At 37.9% G+C, this 24,049-nt stretch overlaps 1 protein-coding gene across 7 annotated transcripts in view; it reads right to left on the reverse strand.

The window, feature by feature from the left end:
• PSIP1 (PC4 and SRSF1 interacting protein 1) overlaps positions 1–23,508 on the reverse strand; it is a 37,392-nt gene extending 13,884 nt beyond the window's left edge. For 2 of the 7 annotated variants that reach the window (XM_049895384.1, XM_049895387.1), the window contains exons 1-6: positions 23,330–23,506; positions 22,604–22,783; positions 19,251–19,327; positions 4,939–5,077; positions 1,222–1,326; positions 434–496 (exon numbers count right to left, since the gene is read on the reverse strand). In XM_049895384.1, coding sequence (XP_049751341.1) covers positions 434–496; positions 1,222–1,326; positions 4,939–5,077; positions 19,251–19,327; positions 22,604–22,675 — 456 coding nt within the window. In that variant the 5' untranslated portion in view covers positions 22,676–22,783; positions 23,330–23,506. Of the gene's footprint in view, positions 1–433; positions 497–1,221; positions 1,327–4,938; positions 5,078–19,250; positions 19,328–22,603; positions 22,784–23,329 lie in introns of all 7 variants that reach the window. The other 5 variants (XM_049895389.1, XM_049895388.1, XM_049895385.1 and 2 more) reach the window with 4 other exon arrangements.
• Between the last annotated feature and the right edge of the window lie 541 nt (positions 23,509–24,049).

The following is a 24,049-nucleotide window of genomic DNA, read 5'->3' on the forward strand; positions in this document are numbered from 1 at the left end:
TATGGAACCAGGCATCTCAGTGTTATTACAAAGCTCCACAGATACCAAAGATTGTAAAGTCGAGACTGTACACAGAACTCTTTTCATACTGAGGTGATAAAAGGGCAGAAGTTCTTCAACATTTTACCTGTGTTGACTCATTTAATCCTCTCAACAACCCTATGTATATATACTATTATGCATTTTATAGAGAAAACCAAGACAGAAAATCATTAAAATCATGAAAACTAACGCACATTATTTCCTATGCCATTAAACTGAAGGGTGCTCTATCGCTAAGAAAAAACTGTTTTGGAAGTAAACACCACAACCGACCCTTAAAAAAAAAAAGGTGTTTAAAATAAAAGACCAAGCTTATTTTATCTCTGCTTGTCTTCTACCCAACTAAAATGAGAATTCTTTTAAGATTCCCATGATAAGCCAGTAAAATTACCTTTCTCTTTCTCCCTCTTCTGGCAGCTTTTGGAGTAGTTATATCAATTGCTTTACTCACATCCTAAAAAATACAGTTGAAGTTGAAAAATAGGTCAAAACTAAAACAAATTTTCTTAAAAATTACAGCATGTTTCATTATAAGTTCTGGGGGAAATTATTTTGCTTCTCTGATCTTTAGAATTATAAACTTTAATAGTATTAGCTTAATAAAGTGAAAGTAATAGCCAGTATCTACACATGAAGGAAAAAAAAATACCCATTTCCTATGTCAGATCAAATATAAAAAGTCACATTACTAGTACACAATATGTTTGTCTATTTAAATTTATAAAATCATTTTCTACAGAAGAATCCTGAATTTTAGGGTTGTGGATTTTAAGAGGTGGCTGGGACTTTGGAGATCAGTGAACAACTATTTTCTAGGTAATCAGATACAGAGCTGGAAATACATCAGGTTTTAAGAAATTCAGCCCAATGCTGCTCTTAACAGTACATTCATCCCACACCACCTACGAATATTCCTAACCAAGAGTAACCTACCCTACAGACAGGGACCTCTTTATTTTGCACATTAAAATGACTTCGGAAAACAAAAAGGCCATGAATCTTAAAGATGCATAAATTATTTTACAACGGTTTATTTTCATAGGAAATAAGTCTAAAGTATCTTCTCATTCATTACCCAAATATTTTAAAGAGTACTTTTTACTCTGCCAGAGTCAATTCATTTTATAATTTTGTGCTTGCAACAAAATGAGTTTAGAATGCAAGACAAATTAAACATACCTCGTTGCTGGCTTTTTCTTCATGGTCAGTATCTTCTTTTGAAACACTAGTTTCCTTTTCTTCAGCTTCAACATCAGATGATGTATTTGATTGCTTAGTTGAGGCCTGTGAGCAATCAACACTATTAATTTGATACGGTTTTACCCCAACTTAAATTGTCTATGCATGAAAAATTAAAAGCCTGTCTAGAAAAACTTAGAAAAGCACCCTGTTTTATGTTCCACAGGACAATTTTTAATATACATAATTTCAAAAAGTTTTCAATACAACTATTTCTTTAGGTAAGTCTTAAAGATTTGTATTCCTGTACTTCAGTGTACACAAGCCCAAGTGAAAAAAATACTTAGGCAGAAATGAAATACCAAGTATAAAGAATACCATTCTGATGCTCTAACCAACAAATACCCAAAAAGATACAATGTAAAAACCTTTAGAACAGCAGTCATACACTGTATTCAACTACTCAAATATTCTGGAGAAGCTTAGCTACATGCAGCATTAGTAAATTAACTACTAAGTAACAAAGAGCCCCAGTAAAGGATATACCTAACAGCTTTATTTAAAGATCAGTCTACATCCAAACTTAATTTTAAGCGTACATTTCTGAGACCCACAATAGTTGCTGTTGTCAGGTGCTGTCAAGTCAGTTCTTACACATCATGACCCTATGTACGACAGATCAAAACACTACCAGGTCTTGTGCCATCCTCACAATTGTTGTTACATTTGTTGCAGCTGCCGTGTCAATCCATCCGCTTTTTCAATGACCCTCTACTTTACACCAACCATGATGTCCTTCAGGGACTGGTCCCTCCTAATAACATGTCCAAAGTACATGAGATGAAGCCTCACCATCATTGCTTCCAATGAGTATTCTGGCTGTACTTTCAAGACAGATTTGTTCTTCTGACAGTCCATGGTATATTCAATATTCTTTGTCAATGCCATAATACAAAGGCATCAATTCTCCTTTAGTCTTCCTTATTCACTGTCAAGCTTTCACATGCATATGAGGCAATTAAAAACACTATGGCTTGGGTCTGGCGCACCTCAGTTCTTAAAGTGATTATCTTTGCTTTTTAATACTTTAAAGAGGTCTTTTGTAGCAGATTTGCCCAGTGCAACGTGTCATTTGATTTCTTAACTGCTGCCTCCACGGGCACTGATTGTGGATCCAAGTAAAATTAAATCCTTGACAACTTCATTTTCTCAGTTTATCATGATGTTGCTTACTGGTCCAGTCTTTAATATACATCAATAAGTAGCTCAGGTCCTCTTCCCTTTCAGCTTACTATTCATCAATAAGTGCCTCCGGTCCTCTTCCCTTTCAGCAGGCAAGGCTGTATCATCTGCATATCACAGGTTGTTGATGAGTTTTCCTCCAATCCTGATGCCCAGTTCTTCATACAGTCCAGCTTCTTGGCCTATTTGCTCGGCATACAGATTAAGTAAATGTGGTGTAAGGATACAGCCCTAACACACACCTTTCCTGATTTTAAACCAGGCAGTATCCCTTTGTTCTGTTTCGACGACTGCCTCTTGGTCTATATATGGGTTCCTCATGAGCACAAGCTAGTGTTCTAAAATTCCCATTCTTCCAAATGAGACCCACAATTAGCAATTCTGATTTAGTACGTAAGGGGTGGGAGGCCAGCAGTTAACACTAAATTAAAAAAAAAAAAATACTGCAAGTGATATGACAGATACTTCGGCGCATCATCTGGAAACCCTGGTGGCATAGTGGTTAAGTGCTACGGCTGCCAACCAAAGGGTCGGCAGTTTGAATCCGCCAGGCGCTCCTTGGGAACTCTATGGGGGCAGTTCTACTCTGTCCTACAGGGTCGCTATGAGTCGGAATCGACTCAACAGCACTGGGTTTGGTTTTTGTTTTTTTTTTTGCTTTTCTTTGGAACATCATCTAGGGCCTCTAGCCTTTCATAATAACCAACAAAAAGATGAATGATAGAGACAACACAGCACACACTGGGGAAGGGGCGAAGCACAGATCTACGAGAGCACAGAATTCTAATCCTAACCATGCCTCTTTCTAGCCATGCTTCCTTTGACAGGTCTCTGAAATTCTAAATCCATTTTCTTTTTTAAAAAGAAATGCTGATAACTCACAAAATTATTATAAAGTTATAACAAAATGTAAAAATGCCTGGAAAATTATTCATAGTGCTACAGAAATTTTTAAAAATCATGACGGTTAAAAATTGTTTTGAGTAAGTTCAGGCACCACTGCTTTCCGCAACCCCTAGAGTGTGCCACTGGGGAGATGTCTGGGCCTGGAGAACAAATCAGCAGTCATTCATGCTTTCAGAAAGAAAGCTGGGTTTCATCCATGCAATCTATCAAAATTTAATTGTCAACTGGAAAACTGCAAGTCTAGATACTGACAACTACTTGTGGAGTCAGTGGGTAGCAAATATACCATGAAGGTGCAGTCACACAACAAATAATGGAAGTAAAATTAACAAAAAAGCTAGTTTCAGGAAATAATTCAGTCTATTTGGACAGATGCCCTCCTGTTACAATCAAGGAAAGACTGACAAGAAACCATTTGTCCATTCTTACATTCATTCTGCAATATTTAAACCAAACTCAAGAGACCCTATAGGACAGAGTAAAACTGCACCACAGGGTTTCCAAGGAGCAGCTGGTGGATTCTGCCTGCCAACCTTTAGGTTAGTGGCCGAGGTCTTAATCACGGGGCCACCAGGGCTCATCAACAGTGTTTGGTGAAATTCTTCCCATGCACATAATACTGCCAGGCACACAGAACGATGTCTCTGCTCACGGAGCTAATAGTCTGTGGCACTTACAGAAAAGTAAAGAAGCAATCACAATATGGTGTAATAAGTATTATAACAAATACGCAAGGAGGGCACTCTGGACCACCTTAATGCAGTCATGGGGCATTGATGAGAGGAAGATTAAATGTCCCTGACTGAATAGCACCTGAAAAGCTTCCAAAGGTGAGAAGAAGCATGACACCTTTGAAGAAATAAAAGGTTCATAGGTTTAAGAATACAAAGTTGTAGAATTTCCAGTTTGTTCCTACCCATTTCTTTAGATTTACTCATGCTATCCCCCAGGTTTTGCTACAAATCTAACAAAAGGACTTTCATTGAAGAATGAGAAAATCCCAATAACATTCTCATAAAGACTTCCTCTTGCAGCTCTGTGGTACCAGAACATACCCATTGCCAAAACCCACTGCTGTCAAGTCGATTCCAACTCACAGTGACCCCACAGTACAGTCTAGAACTGCCCCCAAAGGGTTTCCAAGCCTGCAATCTTTACAGAAGTGCACTGCCACATCTCGGTAGCCTGGATAGTTGGTAGGTTCAAACCGCCAACCTTTTGTTTAGCACCGTGCCTCCAGGGCTCCTACTAGAACACAGGTACTGTTAATAAAACCTGGCTCGTTTCTTTATTTTAAATTGCAAGAGTTCTGGGTCATCCATATGGGAATGTATACACAGTTCAAGAGTACAACTGACAATACAGAAAAAATTTCAAACACTGTCAATGCCTGGACAGAGAAAAAAAAGAGAAACATAGTAATTTCTGTTGTGTGATAAAAATGATACAAATTGTGCAAAGGCAAACCACTGCATGAAAAGTTGGCGTCACATATAAATGCCAAGATAGCGTTTATTTCTCAAGATCAAATAAATAATGCTGAACCACATTTTATGCAATGTGACTCACCTGCTGACTTGAAAATTTCACTTTCGGATTGTTATCTATTTCCCATAAACCTTCATTAAAACCTTTTCGTTTATTTGGCTTGCCATACTTCTCCTTATTTTCTGAATAAGGAAATATATCCTTTGGTCCTAAAAAAGCACTATAAAAGGAGAGGGAAAAAATGTAAGTATAAAACAACTTCAATTAAATGTATAACAAGTTATTAAATAGCATTACCCTATGATAAAATTATCAAACATTTTAACATAAAATGCATTATAAATCTTACGTAAATTAAAGGGTAGACACAAATACATTTAATTCCAAATGTTTTTACTGACTTCAATCACAAGCTCCTAGAACCAATGTCCTATTTAAAAAAAAAACAAAAAAACCTAAGAATAGTGACAACGATTGCACTAATCAATACATTTCATAACTTCCAAATGTAATTTTATTTCAAAATAACCTGGTATGTTGCAAAATTCATCAAACAATGTCAATAAGGTATACTATCTAAATATGTGTTTTTAAAAATAAACTGTTAGTTGCTGAGGCAATCGGGCAGATGTTATACCTGTTTCATGTGTTCACTCACACACACACACAAAAGTTCATAATGCCATCAGCTTTAGCTGTGCACAAGGACACTATCTGTGCTTCAGATACATTCGCTCTTTATATTCCTGTACCAGTCACTTCCATAGAAGTCTGTTCTGTAACGGTTGGCACAGTATATGAGTTTTTTTTACTATGATGGTTGATACACACGTATTCTCTAAAGCAACTGAAAAACTGATTTGGTACTCGTTTCCTCTGAAATTACGCAAAATTTAAAATTCCTAACTGTTATAATTAGATATATAGTACAAATTCCTCATCTGCTGAAGTTCCTCAAGAATTCGGAAGCTAATGAGTATAGTTACTATTATGTTGTGAAAGGCTTCAAAATAAAAATTTCAATTAAAAGGACTTAAAAGCACTCTATTTAAATATAATCAGCACATTTAGAAGCAATAAAATCAAGCATCATTATCCAAGTTCTGTAACTCAGAAATGTTCCATGTATTTTAACTACACATTCCAGTCTGAAAATTATCTGTATTACTATGCTAAGATTAATACACTAGTCACCTGATTTACAGAAAAATTTTATTTTTGGGTTAAACTTAAGTCATCTCACTTGATCCAGAAAGACACTGACAAGAAATAATTCATTCCTGCCCATTCCCTCAAATTAGAAAAATTAACACATTTAGTTAGAACAGTTCAAACATCCCTCCTACGTAGTAGATTGCGAATTCCAAGTAAATGACTTGAGGTAAAACATCAAAAATAAAATTTACTTCTAGCTAGAACAAGCCAATTCAACACAAACTCTCCTTCCTGAAGCCACAAACATGATACTGAGATTATTTTAAACGTATAAACTCACAAGGCTCAAAGAGGACAAGAGAAGAGATAATATAATATCAACCAAAATTTGCAAAATGGAATGAAAACTGGAAAAATTAGATCCTAAGCCTTAATTTGGAGTGCAGGGTGGTAGAGCAGTTAACGTACTCAGCTGATAACCAGAAGGTTGGGGATTGGAGTCCACCCAGAGGTGCCTTGAAAGAAATGCCTGGTGATCCACTTCTGAAAAATCAGCCACTGAAAACCCTCTGGAGCACAGACACACAAGAGGACAAGCGTGAGTTGGAACAGACGCTATGGCAACTGGTTTAGTTAAGCCCTAACCTACATGTCAATACTCCAAAGGGCGCAAAACTGGAGGGTAAATGGAACTTCAGGAAGTGGGAGGGAGGACCTTTAAAGTACTGACTTCCAGAAAAATGTTTAAAAACCTCCATGTGGAACATTTCTAAGTATGACCTTAAATCTAATAGCCATTCCAAAGAAGACTTATCTACCATGATGCCATCTGGTGTGTAAGTGTGTGACACAGTTAAATTTTTTACATGAATATTTTTATCTCAAAACGTGCAGTCCTCACTTTCGATGGCAGCATGAGACAATAAAAAATGCCTGTACAAGACCATCTTAATAAATGGAAAATGATTGTTCCATGACCTGGATAAACAGTCAAATATTAACACTCATCACTGAGTTATAACTATATAGAAAAATGAATGCTAGTAAAATATTTAGTAAACAGTAACTTAAAATAACAGGCTCACTGAGGTTATTAAAAGATTTAACTTCTTTGTAAAAACCTTACCCGATTGTTTGTAACAGTGCTTGCCTTCTGACCACACAACTTAGATGGAGTGAGAATCTTTTCTATGCCTTGTCAAATTGTCATACTCTTAAATTTGGATCACCTTTCAATATTTTATCCTTTGTGCTTTCAATGCTGTGAAATATCTCTTTAAGTTCCTTTAATATGAAGCTTTTTGTAAACATCCCTTCCCATGGGATATTTCAATCCTCATCAGAATCACTACCCTCATTTATGCTGATCAATTTCACTAAGTTCCTCTGGCTGCCCATCTAGTCTTTTGTTTACATTCACAAGAGTTATTAGGTTTTTTATTCTGTAACTCTATTTACATTTGACTCAAATTTCACTTCCAGGGTTATTCTATTTCTCTGCTGAACCTGCATGTTCACTGGCCAATTTCCTCTTTCGTTTGTTTGAAAAGTGTCATGTAGGTATATCACTAGGAGACAGAGAGGCAACACAACTACATGTTTTGCTGTCTGTTTAAGAACTGAATAACAGATGAACAGTGACCAATCGCTAACAGACTATGAAAGAGTAGAGTGATTTGTGAACTGAAGAGTTAGCAGCAAAGTTTGTTAGGTGCTGTCAAGCCAGATGACTCACAGCAACCCTACGTACAAAACGACGAAAAACTCCCAGGTCCTGTACCATCCTCACAATTGTTGCTATGTCGAAGTCCATTGTAGCAGCCACTGTGTCAATCCACTTCCTTGAGGATCTTCCTCTTTTTCGCTGACCCTCTAACTTTACCAAGCATGACGCTGTTCTCCAGAGCCTGGTCACTCCTGATAACAAGTTCAAAGTATGTGAAACGAAGTTTTACCGTCCTCACTTCTTAGCGGCATTCTGGCTGTACTTCTTCCAAGACAGTTTTGTTCTTTCTTCTGGCAGCCCATTCAATATTCTTCAACACCATAACTCAAAGGCATCAATTCTTCAGTCTTCCTTAGTCACTGCCCAGCTTTCGTAACCATGTGAGACAATTAAAAATACCATGCCTTGGGTCAGGCAAACCTTAATACTCAAAGTTACATCTTTACTTTTTAACACTTTAAGGCGATCTGTTATAGTAGATTTGCATAATGCAATACGTCATTTGATTTCTTGACTGCTGCTTCCATGGGTGTTGATGGTGGAGCCAAGTAAAATGAAATCCTTGACAACTTCATTATTTTCTGCATCTATCATGATATTGTTTATTGGTCACAACTGTGGGGATTCTTGTTTTATATTGACGTGTAATCCACAGTGAAGGCTGTAATCTTTGATCTTCATCAATAAGTGCTTCAAGCGCTCTTCACTTTCAACAAGCAAGGCTGTATCATCTGCATATCGCAGGTTGTTTATGTGTCTTCCTCCAGTCTTGAGGCCACGTTTCTCTTCAGAGTCCAGCTTCTCGAGTTACTTGCTCAGCATACAAAACAGTAAGTATGGTGAAAGGATACAATCCTGACGCACACCTTTCCAAATTTTAAAACACGCAGTATCCCCTTGTTTTGTTCAAGAGACTGCCTCTTAGTCTGCATACACATTCCTCTCAAGCACAACTGTGTTCTTGAATTCTCATTCTTCGAAACGTTTTCCATAAATTGTTAAGGTCCACACAGTTGAATGCTTTTGAATAGCCAATAAAACACTGGTAAACATCTTTCCGATGTTCTCTGCTCCCAGCCAAGATCTATCTGATATCAGCAATGATATCTCTCTTCACACATCTTCTGATTCTGGCTTGAATTTCCTTAAGTTCCCCATGGATGTATTACTGCAACCTCTTTTGAACGATCTTCAGAAAATTTTACTTGCATGTGACATTTATGATATTGTTCGGTAACTTCCACGTTCTATCGGATCACCTTTCTTTGGAATGGGCACAAATCTGGATCTCCAGTCGACAGACTAGGTACCTGTCTTCCAAGTTTCTTAGCATAGACCACGTGAGTGCTTTCAGCATTCCATGTGTTTGCTGAAACATCTCAACTAGTATTCTGTCAATTCCTGAAGGCTTGTTGTTTGCCAATGCTTTCGCTGCAGCTTGGAGTTCTTCCTTCAGTAACATTGGTTCTTGATTATATGATACCTCCTGAAATGGTTGAACATCGACCAGTTCTCTTTTTGGTACAGTGACTGTGCATTCCATCTTCTACTCACGCTTCCTGCGTTGTTCAATATTTTGCCTATAGAATCCTTCAGTACAGCAACTGAGGCCTGATTTTTTTCTTCAGTTCTTTCAGCTTGAGAAATGCTAGGCATGCTCTTCCCTTTTGGTTTTCTAACTCCTGGTCTTTGCACTTTTCATTATAATACCTGACTTTGTTTTCTTGAGCCTCCCCTTTGAAATCTTGTATTCATTCTTTTATGTCATCACGTCTTCGTTTGCTTTAGCTACTCTGTATTCAAGAACAAGTTTTCAGAATCTCTTAACATCCATTTTGGTATTCTCTTTCCTGTCTTTTTAATGACCTGAATTTATGATGTCCTTGGTATCATCCCACAACTCATCAGATCTTCAGTCATTAGTTTCAATGCATTAAATCTATTCTTAAGATGGTCTCCAAATTCAAGACGGATCTACTCAAGGTCATACTTTGGCTCTCGTGGACTTGTTTTATATTTTCTTCAGTTTCAACTTGAACTTGCATATAAGCAACTAATAAGTCTGTTCTGCAGTCTCCCCCTAGGAGCTTTGTTCTGGCTTCTGATATTGAGCTTCTCCATCATCTCTTTAACAGATTAGTCAATTTGATTGCTGTGTATTCCACCCGTGAGTTCCACATAAGTTACCATGTACATTGAGATATTTGCAAAATTCTATCATGCAATCTCCGGTGTGATTTTCATTGCCAAGGCCATTATTTTCCAACTACTGATCCTTTTTTGTGTGTGTGTGTGAATTTTGCATTCTAATCACCAGTAATTATTAATACATCTTGACTGCATATTTGATCCATTTCAGATTGCTGAGGTTGGTAAAAATCTTCAATTTCCTCATCTTTGTCCTTAGTGGTTGGTGCGTAAATTTGCATATTAACTGTATTAACTGGTCTTCCAATCACTGGCAGTGTTAACGTCAGAATAGATCTTAAAACGTTATTTTTAATGATAAATGTGACACCATTCCTCTTCAATTTGTCATTTCCGGCTTAAAAGACCATATGATTTTCTGATTCAAAATGGCCAATACCAACCTATTTCAGCTCACTAATGCCTAGAGTACTGATCTTTAAGTGATCCATTTTATTTTGTTGACTTCCAATCTTCCTAGGCTCATACTTCATACATTCCATGTTGCAATTATTAATGGGTGTTTGCAGCTGTTTCTTCTCATTTTGAGTCATGCCACATCAGCAAATTAAAGTCCTGTAAGCTTGACTCCATCTATACATCATTAAGATTGACATCTGAGGTGCCAGCTCTTTCCCTGTGGTATTCTGAGTGCCTTCCAACCTGAGGGGCTCATCTTCTGGCACTGTATCAGACAATGTTCCACTGCTATTGATAGGTTTTCACTGGCCATTTTTTTTCTTAGAAGTAGATCACCAGATCCTACTTAGTCAGTCTTAGTCTGGAAGCTCTGCTGAAACCTGTCCACCATGGGTGACCCTGCTGGTGTTTGAAATACCTGTGACAAAGCTTCCAGTATCACAGACAGCAATACTGCCATTTTTGTTTTATGATTGTATTATATTGTTACTTTGACTTGTTTTGTTAGAGGCTCGTCTCACAAAATATGAGTGTTTATTAAAGCAAAGTCCAACAGAATTCTATCCTTTCACATAATGCAATCGTTTACATTTGGTCTTATTCACACCATCTCATTTTACATGCAACTCTTTTTAAAATTTATGGTAAAATATATATATATAACAAAGATTTTGTCATTTGTAAGTGTGCAACTCAGTGCCATTAATTATAGTCAGAATGTTGTGGAACACTCACTACTTATTTCTGGAACTTTTTTATCACCCCAAACAGAAACTCAGTACCCATTAAGCAGTAACTGCCTTTCCCTCCATCCCCTGGAAACCACTAATATACTTTGATCTGTATGTATTTGCCTATTCTAAATATTTTAAGTGGAATTATACAATATTTATCCTTTTGTGTCTGACTTATTTCACTCAGCATGTTTTATCCATGTCATAGCATGTATTAGAACTTTTCATGGCTGAATGAGATCCCTTTTTACTGTACATACCATTTTGTTTAGTCACCTATTGATGTACTGTTGGGATGTTTCCACCTGTTGGCTACTGTGATATTGCTGCAATGAATATTGGTGTACAAGTATCTACTGGAATACCTGCCTTCAAGTCTTTTGGGTATACATGTAACTTTTTATTGTTCTTGGTTAACATTTCCTGAATAGTTTTTTAAAAAAACTCTCCTGGTTCCAGATTTACACATTCTTCTATTATTTTACTATTCACTAAGGTCATATTTTAAGTCATATTTAAATATATATATCAATCTATTGAAGATTAAATCACTATACCCCCTTCCAACTAAGAGAAAACCTTTATGAGTCTAAACAATTCATGGCAAGTATAAAAAATAAAAACAACTGACAAATGAAAAGATGCTCAGCTCAACATCATTAGCCATCAGGGAAACGCAAATCAAAACCACAATGCGATACTTCCCAATCACTAACAACAAAAAAAAAAAAAACCCAATTCCACTGGGTCAACTCCAACTCATAGCGACCCTATAGGGCAGAGTGAACTGCCCCACAGGGTTTCCAAGGAGCAGCTGGTGGATTTGAACTATGAACCTTTTGGTCAGCAGCCAAGCTCTTAACCACTGTGCCACCAGGGCTTCACACACAAAGATGGCTTAAAAAAAAAAAAAAAAAAAAAAAAACGGATAATAAGTTTTAGTGAGGATGTAGAGAAATTGGAACCATCATATATTGCTGGTAAGAATGTAAACTATTCAATCTCTTTGGAAAACAGTCTGGTAGTTCCCCAAGATATTAAACTTTGAGTTATTTGATCCAGCAATTTCACTCCTAGAGAAATGAAAACACGAGTGTATGCAGAAACTTGTAGATGGATATTCATAGCAACATTATTCATAAGAGCCGAACAGTGGAAATGACCCAAATTTCCATTAACTCGTGAATGAATACATAAAATGTGGTATTATCCCTACAGTTGAATATCATCCAGCCATACAAATACGTGCTACGACATGGATGAACCTTGAAAGCAATGTGCTAAATGAAAAAAGTTAGTCACGAAACACCACATACTGTATTATTGCATTTATATGAAATGTCCAGAATAGGCAAATCTATAAAAACAGAATGTAGATTAGTGGTTTCCTAGGGTAGCTGGGGGGATACAGAAGAAATGAGAAGTGACTATTAAAAGGTATGGGGGTTTCTTTTTCAGAGTGATGGAAATATTCTAAAACTGTGCTGATGGCTGCACTACCCTCTGAATATTGTAAAATCTATTGAGTTGTACACTTTAAATGAGTGAATTGTATGGGACATGAATTCTATCTCAGAGATGTTAAAAAATTTTCAGAGAACAGAACTCATCAAAGAAAATAAAAAATAATCTGATTTCACCAATTAGACGTAATCACTGTTTTCAGTTCACTTTTTAATTGTATATATACAAAAATGTATCATGACACATACTCGTTTATAACCAGACTTTTTTTTTTTTTCCAAATTAAAAAGAACATCTTTCTATGTCAAGAATTGCTTTGACTGTTGTATTTGACTGAATGGGTATCCCAAACTTAATTTGTCTATTTTTTTTTTTATTATTGTTAGATTATTTTCTATTATAAAACAATGCAGCTGTAAGTATTTTATTCAATCTCTGCGCATGGCTTTGAAATAAACTGCAAGTAGAACTGTTGGGTCAGAGGATGTATCAAGACCGAGGCGCTTCTTAATAAGACTCAAAGAAAAATGACAGTGGATGAAAAAGAAATCCCCCTTGGGATGCGATGTCCCAGGTTTGGTGAACAGAGCCCAGATTAGCTATGAGACATCCAACACCAGTACCCCAACCTTATTCATTCTTCAAAGTATTTCATTTTTAAAATAATGTACAAAAAATGTCTAATATACAAAACAAAAGCAGGATACAATTACATATGATAGCAAATACCAAAAACTTGTCAAAGAAGTTATAACTTGGTGGCTCTGATTCATTCCATTTTAAAATAATGTATCAAAATTCTTTAAAAAAAAAAAAGGAGGGGGCAGAACACCATTATACACGCTATCATATACAAAAAAAAAAAAAGCATAGTTAAGTTGGAAAGAAAACACATCAAAACATTAACAAGGTTGGGGTAATTGGTAAAATATAACAGTAAAAATCATTAGTTTTCTTTGTAAAGAACTTCCCTTTATGTTTTACAAAATTTTAACAATGGAAAGATATACGTTAATTCAAGGTACGTTACATACCAAATTCTAGTCATGAAAGGAACACTCACCAAAATCCTCATTTTAAGCATTAGATAATTGAAGACCAGAAGATTACCTGACTCAAGCAAGGTCATCCAGCTAGTAGATAAAAGAGCCTCAACCCTGCACAATGTTTCTTAAAAAGCTTTCGGGGTTTCCTTTATCCACTGTAGTATAGTCTTTGAAATATCTATTAATAAAAATATTGATGCTATAGACTTAAATAATATGAACTCAGTCTTCAAACACTAATGTCAAAACCCATAAAAATCAAGGTTCATGTAAAACATTCTGAGAGAACAGCAAATCATTAAACGAACAAAGTACTAATTTTCTAATTCTGAAGCATATTTAAATCGTACAAGCGTGAGTTTTACATGGCTGCACACTTGGAAAGGCCTTAAGTTTGTGTGTTTGTATCGCACATTGTCCTAAGAATTTAAAGACAGAGAAAAGCAGTTACTTCTCTAAATTTTCTTTTTTGTAACCAATGTTTATACCCACAGGAACCCACATATGTCCCTTAACAAAAGTTCAGTTATCATACACTTGGGACAAAATGGGAAAGTCTATCAGAGCTGAAGAAATCAAAGCTCAAAACTCATTTAACTGTTACCAAGTAATATTACTAAAGAGGAAGCTTATTTTCTTAAACATATAGACTCTAACTTAGTGTTTTATTTCTTCATTATTCTTAAATTACAAAATATCCAACACTGTTTTATAAGTAGATTTAATATAACAATTGCTTTATAATAGTATGCATTAGTTTATAATAAGAAATTGTCCAATAATAGACAACTGAATATACATATATTATGCACCATGAATCTTCTCTGCTAGGATACTGAAATGAACAAAACAGCTCCTCTTTCATTATTTGGTATAAGGCTTATGAGAAACTGTACAACTCCCACACTAACACAAGCAGATATGCCTGCAGTACAGAAGAAAAAAATCCTACTTTATGATTCATTGCTTTATTCCTTCGTTCTGGACAGGTTATAATAAAAACTGACAACCAGTAGTACTTCCCATTCACCTTTACTCCTGGAACTGTAAATTAAGCAGGTTTGAAAACAGCCTGTGATGTATGCTATATAAGTTCCTAAAACTGAACATTCAACCTTTTTATATGAGGACAATTAAGATCAGTACGGAGAGAGAAAAGCAGCAAAATACCGTATTTATTTAAATTTTCAATACTTTACAGAAAAAAAACAGATCCTGATGAGAGTATTTCCTCAATTAGCAAAGGTAATTAATTACTCAGCAAAACTCACACTTCATTTCAAAACAAACACTACAAGTAAAAAAAATCTTGGAAAAATAATACATAATATTACCTTTAATTTATAAATCTGTCTTATTTCCAAAATGAAGTAAAATTGTCAAAATTTTAGTTTTTATTATTAGTTGACATTTATTTAGTGTTTAAAAGCCCCTCGGTGATACAGGTGGGGTAAACGGGTAAGCATTCAACTATTAATTGAAAAGTTGGGTCTGAATTTACCCAGAGGCACCTCGGAGGAAAGGCCTGGTAATCTGCTCCCAAAAGATTACAGCCATTGAAAACCCCTATGATGCACATTTCTACGCTGAAATACACGGGGTCGCCATGAGTCATCAGGGTTGACTCAATGGCCAACTAGTGATTATTTAGTGGTTGATTCACACCAAACACTATTCTAAGTATTTTATATGTAATAAACCTTGTTTGTACCCAAAAACTCTATGAGGTAAAATATATTATTTCTGTTACAAATAAAGGGACACGAAGGTTAAATAAGCTACCCAAGGTCATAGAGCAAAAAAATGGCAGTCTAGGATTCAAAGACAGACTTCTGATCTAATTATCTTAAACACCATATAAACGTTGGTTAATGAACAGATTAGCAACTTCAAAATCAACAAATGATTTTATCACAGCTTTTCCTCCATCACCAAATATTTATTTAACAGGTACTATGTTTTTTTTTTTTTTTATGTACCAGGCACTTTAGTCAATGACAAAACACAAGATTGACAAGGCCTCTGCTCTCTAAACACTTCATCTGTTGGTGAAGGAGGAAAAGGGGGGCAGGGGGAATCAGAGTCTTCATTGCAATGGAGAAAATAAAGCATAAAAAGGAGGATTTAAGATCTAGGTAAATGAATTAAAAATCTGCAGGCATAACTGTCCCAGCAAAGGTTGAGTAAGAAGGACCTGAGACAAAATGAGGCGTATTTCTGTAACAGAAAGCAGGCAGTAAGAAAGAAACACAATGAGGTTGGAGAAGTCGGCATCAGCTAGTTTGTAGACAAAATTTGGTTTTTTGCTTGTTGGTAATTATAATAGTGGGCCAATGAAGGTTTTATACAGGGAAATGACATGATCTAATTGGGGTAAAAATATCACTTTGCCTACATGAGAAGAAAGGAAACTAAGACCAAGCAAGGGTTAAAAAAAAATTAATTGCCTGCCAGTGAATTCCAACTTTTGGCAACCCCATGTGCGGCAGAGTAGAACTGTGCTCCATAGGATTTCCAAGGCTGTGACCTTTCAGAAGATCACAGGCCTTTCTTTCAAGGCACCTCTGGGTGGGTTCAAACCATCAACCTTTGCTTAGTAATCAAGCATTTAACCATTCGTCCCACCCACGCTCGAAGTTAGGGTTAGGACACATTTTTTTGTATAAATTGTGCTTTAAATTTACAGTTCAAGTTAGTTTCTCATACAAAAATTTATACACACATTGTTTTGTGACCCTAGTTGCTATCCCTATAATGTGACAGCGCACTCCCCCTTTTCACCCAGGACCCCCGTCTATTCTATCAGTTCCTATCCCTTTTTGCCTTCTCATCTCGCCTCCAGACAGGCGCTGTTCATTTAATCTCAAGTATCTACTTGAACTTTCTTAGTTTCTTGCACGTTCTTCACGAGTATCATTTTATGTCTTACAGTCCAGTCTAGATTTTGTCTGAAGAGTTGGCTTCAGGAATGGTTTTAGTTCTGGGTTAACAGAGAGTCCAGGGGCTGTGTCTTCTGGGGTTCCTCTAGTCTCAGTCAGACCATTAAGTCTGGTCTTTCTATGAGGACACACTATGGGAGTAATTATAGTACGGACCTGAGTTATAACAGAGGAGATGGAGAAGAGTAAGCGGAATACGAAGCACTTTGAAGAAAAAGAACAAGACTTGCTAACTGACTAGATGTGATTACAGAATGACTGTAATATGTAATCAAGGATGACACAAAGATTTTTGACTACAGCAGTGAATTAACTAAATACTAATTTTCCCAAAAAGAAGAAACCAGAGGATAAAAAGGCTTGGGGTTAGAAATTCAGCATCGTTTTAAATATGTCAAGTTTAAATACCTCATAGATGGTCACAGTTGGTATGCCTAAGGGCTCACTGCTTATCTAATATTCAAATCATCACTGAAGAATTTAATATGAACATGATATCATAAAATGCTGAGACAAATCAGTTGTTTTACAAGTCAGGAAAAGAATGGTTACAAAAGGATTCTGTTATAACTTCACAATAAAAAAGATCTCAATCTATAAATCAGTTACAGATTTGTACAATTTTCTAAACTTCCAGTCCCATTTCCCCACCTACTTATTGCCTGTTAGGATAAACTCCCATTTATACAAAATCCAAATTGAAAAGTTCAAATAACCACCACTTGCAATTTTTGATCAAGCAAAAGCCAAATAATTATTAGAAATCATTTCTAAAAATCAACCTTAAGTACAAGAAAATTTAAGGTCACCAGGCCACTATAAATATGGCCAAATCACTTAAGATAAACGGTGTACTTACGAGAACACAGGCATAAAATATTACAAAGTGCATTTTGAAATGCAATTTTAATATTAGCTGAATACATTCAAAGCCCTTGAAAACATTCTAATTCCTTAAGTCCAAACAATTCATTATCTTCATTAATCACTTAAAAATAACCATTATCCAAACAATGCTTATGAAAGTTTAAGTTATTTGGCGTAAATTTTGTTCTCAGATAAATTTAAAGATAAAAGCTTTACAAAGTAAAAACCCTCATTCTTAAGTAAAATGCCAGGGAATGGATGATCATGCCTCTTTTAAATTTAACATAATAACATAAGAATGGACTTTGTGTTCCAACATCTATCCTATTTCAGAAAATATCAGATTTAAAGAATTCCAAACTTTTAAAACTGAAATTTCTATGAGACATCTAGACATTAAGACGGTGTTCCCAAATGTGCATGAAAATCAGCTGGAGGGCTTGTTAAAATAGATTCCTGGACCACACACCCCAACTTTTTGATTGATTAGGTCTGAGGTAGAGTCCAAGGACTAACTAACTAAAGCTCCCAAGGGACACAAGTCCTATTTGACCCTGCTCCAACACACAGTACACAATTGTTCATTAAAATACCTTTCCTTATTACAAGTATTTACTGAGATTTTTTTAAATAGTGGATCATACTATGCAATCAAACATCCATCGTGTAGCTTATAAAAGCATAGAACATACATACCTGAACCCAATTCAAACTAGTTACGGTGAAAGCCAATTCTGGACTCAAAAACTGTATTTTAAAGAAATTAATGACGTGACATTGTACACCACATATATGATATGTCCAAAATACGCAAATCTAGAGACAAAAAGTAGAAGAGTGGTTGTCTAGGGCTAGGGGTGGGGAAATGGAGAGTGACCGCTAATGAGTATGGGGTTCTTCACGGGATGATGAAACTATTTTCAAGCTAGAATACGGTGGTCGTACAACTCTGTAAATACACTGAAACTCAGTTAACTGTATACTTTTAAACAGGTGAACTTTATGGTATGCAAATTATATATCAGTAACTGTTAAAGTGTTATGTCAAAGTTCAAACAGTAACAATGTTAAACCAAATATTACCATTGTAGCCACTCTTAAGAATACATGAATTCTAATTAGAATATCGATGTTATAAATATGTATATTTATTCTAATTAGAACATCAGCGTTCTGAAGTGTTTTAAAACTGCTGTTAACACATACACAAAAATGCTCTTTACACTTATATCTGGCCTGGTAAGCTGACCTTTTGTGCCACCAGAGCTCCAAAGTGCCTCTAAAACCTGAACCTGTTGGTCAAGTCAATTGCAACTCATAACAACCACCCTGCAGGACAGAATAGAACTGCCCCAGTTTCCAAGGAGTGGCTGGTGGATTCAAACTGCTGACCTTCTGGTTAGCAGCTGAGCTCTTAACCGTTATGCCACCAAGGCTCCACAGTGCCTCTAAACCAAACCCACTGCCGTCGATTTCAACTCATAGCTATCCTATAGGACAGAGTAGAACTGCCCCACAGAGTTTACAAGGAGTGCCTGGTAGATTTCAAACCACCAAACTTCTGGTTTGCAGCCGAACTCAACCACTACACTATCAGGGTTTCTACAGTGCCTCTGGGACCATATAAATACAGAGGGAAATATCTGGATCTCTTCTTCTCACCTTTCCCACAATATAGTTTGTGTTGCTGATATCACAAAACTTAAAAGGGAGACTCAAAGACCTTTTACATAGCTTCGGAATGATTTTAAAGTTTCTTATTACTGTACTATTTTTTCCATTGAATTAATCTCTACTTTTTTTCTTTTTATTTTACTGAATTAGCTGATTTGCCTTCAGAACTAAAAGAACTTACGTTTCATGAGTTCCAAAAAAGAAAATGGGTAGTTTGTTAGTGGGTGGCTTTACGGCTCCATCAGGAACTTCATCTACCTAAAAGAAAGGTCACAAAAATTAAAATCTTTTAAATCAGGCATGCCTCAACACATCTGAATAAACTGAGAACAAGATATCCCAGAGAGATCTGATATAAAATGACCACTTCTACAGGTCCACAACCCCCATCCCTAGTTCTGAAACCTAAGAAGCTCTGAAAACTAAGATTTTCTTCAAAATTAATTTGGTGGCAAAACCTGGAATAACAATGAGTCAATTCGGTCATTTCTTTTATTCTACCTAGTGTGAATACCGATATTTCTCTGCAGAAACACTGTGTTCCAGTATCATGTGCCACCCCAGACCATATCAACAATGAAATTCTTTCTAGAATCCCAAAATTCTGAATCCTGAAACAATCTTGCCCTAAACATTCCAGATAAGGGAACGGGAACCTGTTCAGCAATCCTAAACGATACTTCTGCAAGGACACTATACAAGTAACAGTAATGTAAAAACAACATTACTAATACTTGTTTAAAGCTGTATTTCCCATGGCTGAATCACATAAGGTTACCCTTTCCTTTTTTTCATTCTTCCTAATTAAAGACAAAAGTATCAGGTGCTGTTATGTCTAACATACCTGTAGTACTTACTTTCCCTTATTAACAAAAAGAAAAGAACACCTCAGGGATAAAGCCATAAAAAAGTAGCATCTAGTTGGAATTTATTAACATTTCTTTTTTCAACTTCCTAATTTCTATAATTTCATATAGAAAATCTAAGTAAAAAAAAAAATCAGTTGATTTACTTAAGGGAGCTGACAGCAGAAGACCTACTACTGGCTGCTTTGTATGCATTTCAAAGACTTGAAGACTATGAGGGTTTTGTGATTATCTGTGGGGCAGTCTGAAGCTTTAGAACACCAACTGAACAATTAACACCCCGCTCTAGGGACTTTAACTTTCCCACCTATATGGAGCCCGGAAACCCTGAAGGAGTGGTTAAACACTAAGGCTGCTAACCAAAAGGCTGGCAGTTCGAATCTACCAGGCGCTCCTTGGAAACTCTATGGGACAAGTTCTACTCTGTCCTATGGGGTGACTATGAGTCGGAATCAACTCAATGGCAATGTGCTTAAGGGTTTTTTTTTTTTTTTGGTTATATGGTAAAGATTATGCCTATCTATCATGTCTACCATTTCAACTTTGTGGGGAAGCTACAAAAATTATAACAATCCTTAATGCCCTTAAGGGATATTTTCTGTCAGCCAGGTTCAAAGGTTTCCACCAGTAAATAGCCTTAATAGTTTGTGCACCTAGAGAGCCTAATGAATGTTACGCAAACTTTTTAAAAAGTTGATTTTAACAATGGTATTACTGGTACAGGATTACAAAAATGCACAAGACTTAAAAATTAATGACCTTTGGCATAGTTGAACAAACAAATGCTAAAATCAAAAGTGGAACAATGGCTATCACTCTTAACATCTGATACCTTAAGTAACATTCTAAGCTCTCTAACACAAAGATTGACAATTTGTAAGACTGAAAACAGAAAAAGGAACACAGCGCTGGGACACAGGAAATACAAACCCAAGCTCAGTTGCATCTATGAAAAAAAGGGGTAGGAGAATAGATACAAAAATTTCCCGTTCCAATTAAATACAGGGGAGTAATACTGTGGTCCTCCTAAGGCTACTTTATTTTACTTTTAACAGCACTAACTCTTGTATCACCTAACATACTGAAGAATGCAGAAAGGATGATCTGGGAGAAACGTAATTTTTAAAATGTCCCCATTTGGCTTTTAACTGCATTGTGGCATGGAAATCTAAATACAGATGTATCATATTTTATAACACCTCAACATATTATGTAAGGATGGTAAACCAGTGAAAAAGAATTCTGGAAGGGACTTAAATCCAACCAGTTTCCCTAGGCTCTATTTAAACATGAACTACAGACTGTTTCATAAATGCATTACTACGTACTGAAGAGTCGGAACCGACTCGATGGCACTGGGTATTATGTACTGAAGACTAGGAGGGGTGTAAAGAAATTCCGTTTATGGCTATTGCCTTCAAGAAGCTTACAATCTATTTGAACGTAAAAGAACCTACAAAGAAAGAGTTAAAAATTAAAAGGTTATCACAAAGGAAATATAGCAGAATGTCAGATATTACAGACAAGGATTATGATTAAGAATTGTTAAAGTAGATTTGACAGACTGGGGAAAAAAGCTTTTCCGGTTAGGTAAGGTAATCTGTACCCCTGAATCTGAAGAGCGGAATGGGGGGGCGGGGGGAAATCAAGGAATAGACATCTTACTTGGATAGCACTCTTTTTTTCTCCATTCTTCCCCCCCCCAGCTGACATAACTAAAACTACTGTTATTTAATTACCCTTAAGAAATAAACTCTTTTCAAAAAAGAATTAGTAGAAATGGTTTGAAAAAATGATTACAACTATAGAATATCATGTATTTACATTTTAAAAGGATCTCAAGTTTACCCCACCCCATAGATTTCAACCTTCCTTTACATCCTATCACTGCCTTAGAATCTGGGCCCCACCATAAACTAATAAAATGACAGCTATTTCGAGAGTCTGTCTAAATTTTACAGAAAATCCTGGCTCCTTAATCACTTCTCTGTAACACTGTATGTAAACCCAAGAATCTGCTCTACCCTTCCTTTTGCCTGTGGGAAACAACCAAACAGTTAAAACAACTTTACAAGGTCATAAGGGAAATTTTTATCAATAAAAACGTGATTCATTTTCTGTGCCTTCCTTGGTTCTAACTTATTGTACAATTCTCAAGAATATCCAGTCCCAAATCTCTTTATTAACAAATCTAGAAGGCCTCATCAGTTACAAAACATGAAAAAAGATCCCGCAAATTCAACTAAATCGCATATATCTTTTTTTGGACATCCTACAGTTTGTTTGTAATTTGCATAGATTCTATATATTTTGCACTTTATTCAAAATTAGGAAAATGCTAACATTTCACTAGTTTTTAAACCTAAGTCATAGACGCTTATTTTCCTCTACAATGGAACACTGCATCCCTTTTGAATACTTCCTATTAGGAAAATCCGTCAAAAACAGACCATAGGGAAATATACAAGTATGCAGATCATTTGGATTTTCACAATTACATGTGCGATTAACTGGGTAAAAACTGAAATGAAAAGGTTCAAGTTATAACTGAGATGAGAGGAGAGCGAGGGGGAGAAAAGGCATATGGGGGAAATAAAAACGGGGGTAGGAAGCAGGCCTGTGAGCAAGAAGGTACCACCGCTAAACGTGAAGGCGAAGGAGCACTTACTCGAGCTGGCCAATGAGGATACCCTTTCATCTTGGCGAAGATGAGGTCTCCGGGTTTGAAATCACGAGTCATGTCTCGGGGGCGACGCCGGGGGGCCTGAGCCCAGCGAGGGGCTGCGGGCGGGAGTCGAGGCGGAGCCGGGCGGCGGGAGGAGGAGATGCCTCGGGGCGTCCGACGCGCCTGCGAGCCAGAGCAAGGAGGGCGGTTAGAGCGAACACCGGAGGGAGGGAGGGAGGGAGGGAGAGAGGCAGGGAGGGAGGGACGGAGGGAGGCAGCAGGGAGGGAGAGGCCCCGGGGAGGGGGCGGGAAGGGGGAGGGGTGGGAGCCAGGGAGGGGAGAGCCGCCTCCACCCCTCCCCCGAGTGCGCGGCCTTCGCAGTCCCCGAGCCGCCTCTCCCCGGCTCGACGGCCGGAGAGACGCCACCACCTGAGGCAGGGATGCTCCCAACCCCAGGCCCCCGTTCTCCCGCCCCATCCCTCCTCCGCCTGTCTGCACGGGGCTTAAGCCCCAAAATGGAGGGGGATGTGGGCAAGAGATAAACGCAGGCTTACGACAGCGGCGCGTCCCCTTTCCGCCCACGGATGACGACCCCTCCCCAGCGCGCTTCCCGTCGCTGGCCGCCGCAGCCGCCCCTCGGCCCGCGGCCCGGCCGCGTCCACTTCCCCGCTCCAGCCAGCAGCGAGGCCACCGAAGGGGGGGCGGGGCGAGTCCCCGCTGCCGGCTCACCTGCCGGGGCCGCGGGCACGGAGGCTGCGGTTGCGGGCCAGCTGCCTCTGCCCGCGTCCACGCAAGCCACCTGCGCCACCAGCTGCCGCAGAGGCGTCTCAACGGCTCCGAATCGCAACCGCCGCCGTCGCCGTCGCTGCGCTGCTCCCGCGCGGCTCCCGCTCGGCGCCCGCTAGCACTAGGCCGGGACCAACTGGTCCCCGAGGGAGGGGGGAGAAATCAACACCCGCCTAAGGTGTACGGCTCGGAAGCGGAGCTTCTGGAGGCTCTAGAACCCCAAGTTCAGTTTTCCCCAGCTATTGCTGCCAGATGGAGAGACAGACGGTTATGAAGGAAAAAGGAGTGGGCTAAAATATCGCCGCCCACTGCTGCTCCCCCCTGTGGTTTGCGGAGTGGTCGGGCCCGGCCCGCCCCTGCTGGCTGCTCTGCGTGTGTGTATTTGTATGTGTACTGTATGTAAAAGGCAGAGAGGGAGGAAACGATTGTTGTGGACAGGCTTGGGGGCGGGTATCCGGGCCTCCAGCCCTAGGCTGTGTGTTAGGGTGAACCTGGCAGCCTAAACTGCCAGGACTTGCATTGTTTCCCAGCGCTAGGAGGCTTTAATGCTGCATTTGCGCGATTTGCACCATCCAAAAAAAAGAGGAGCAGTAAAAAACCCATAGATGAAATCGGAGCATGAGGCAGTTGCAGGGCGAGCAGCCAGTAGGCCTCTTGCACCTC

This window comes from Elephas maximus, chromosome 9 (assembly GCF_024166365.1).
Source record: "Elephas maximus indicus isolate mEleMax1 chromosome 9, mEleMax1 primary haplotype, whole genome shotgun sequence".
NCBI classification, from domain to species: domain Eukaryota; kingdom Metazoa; phylum Chordata; class Mammalia; order Proboscidea; family Elephantidae; genus Elephas; species Elephas maximus.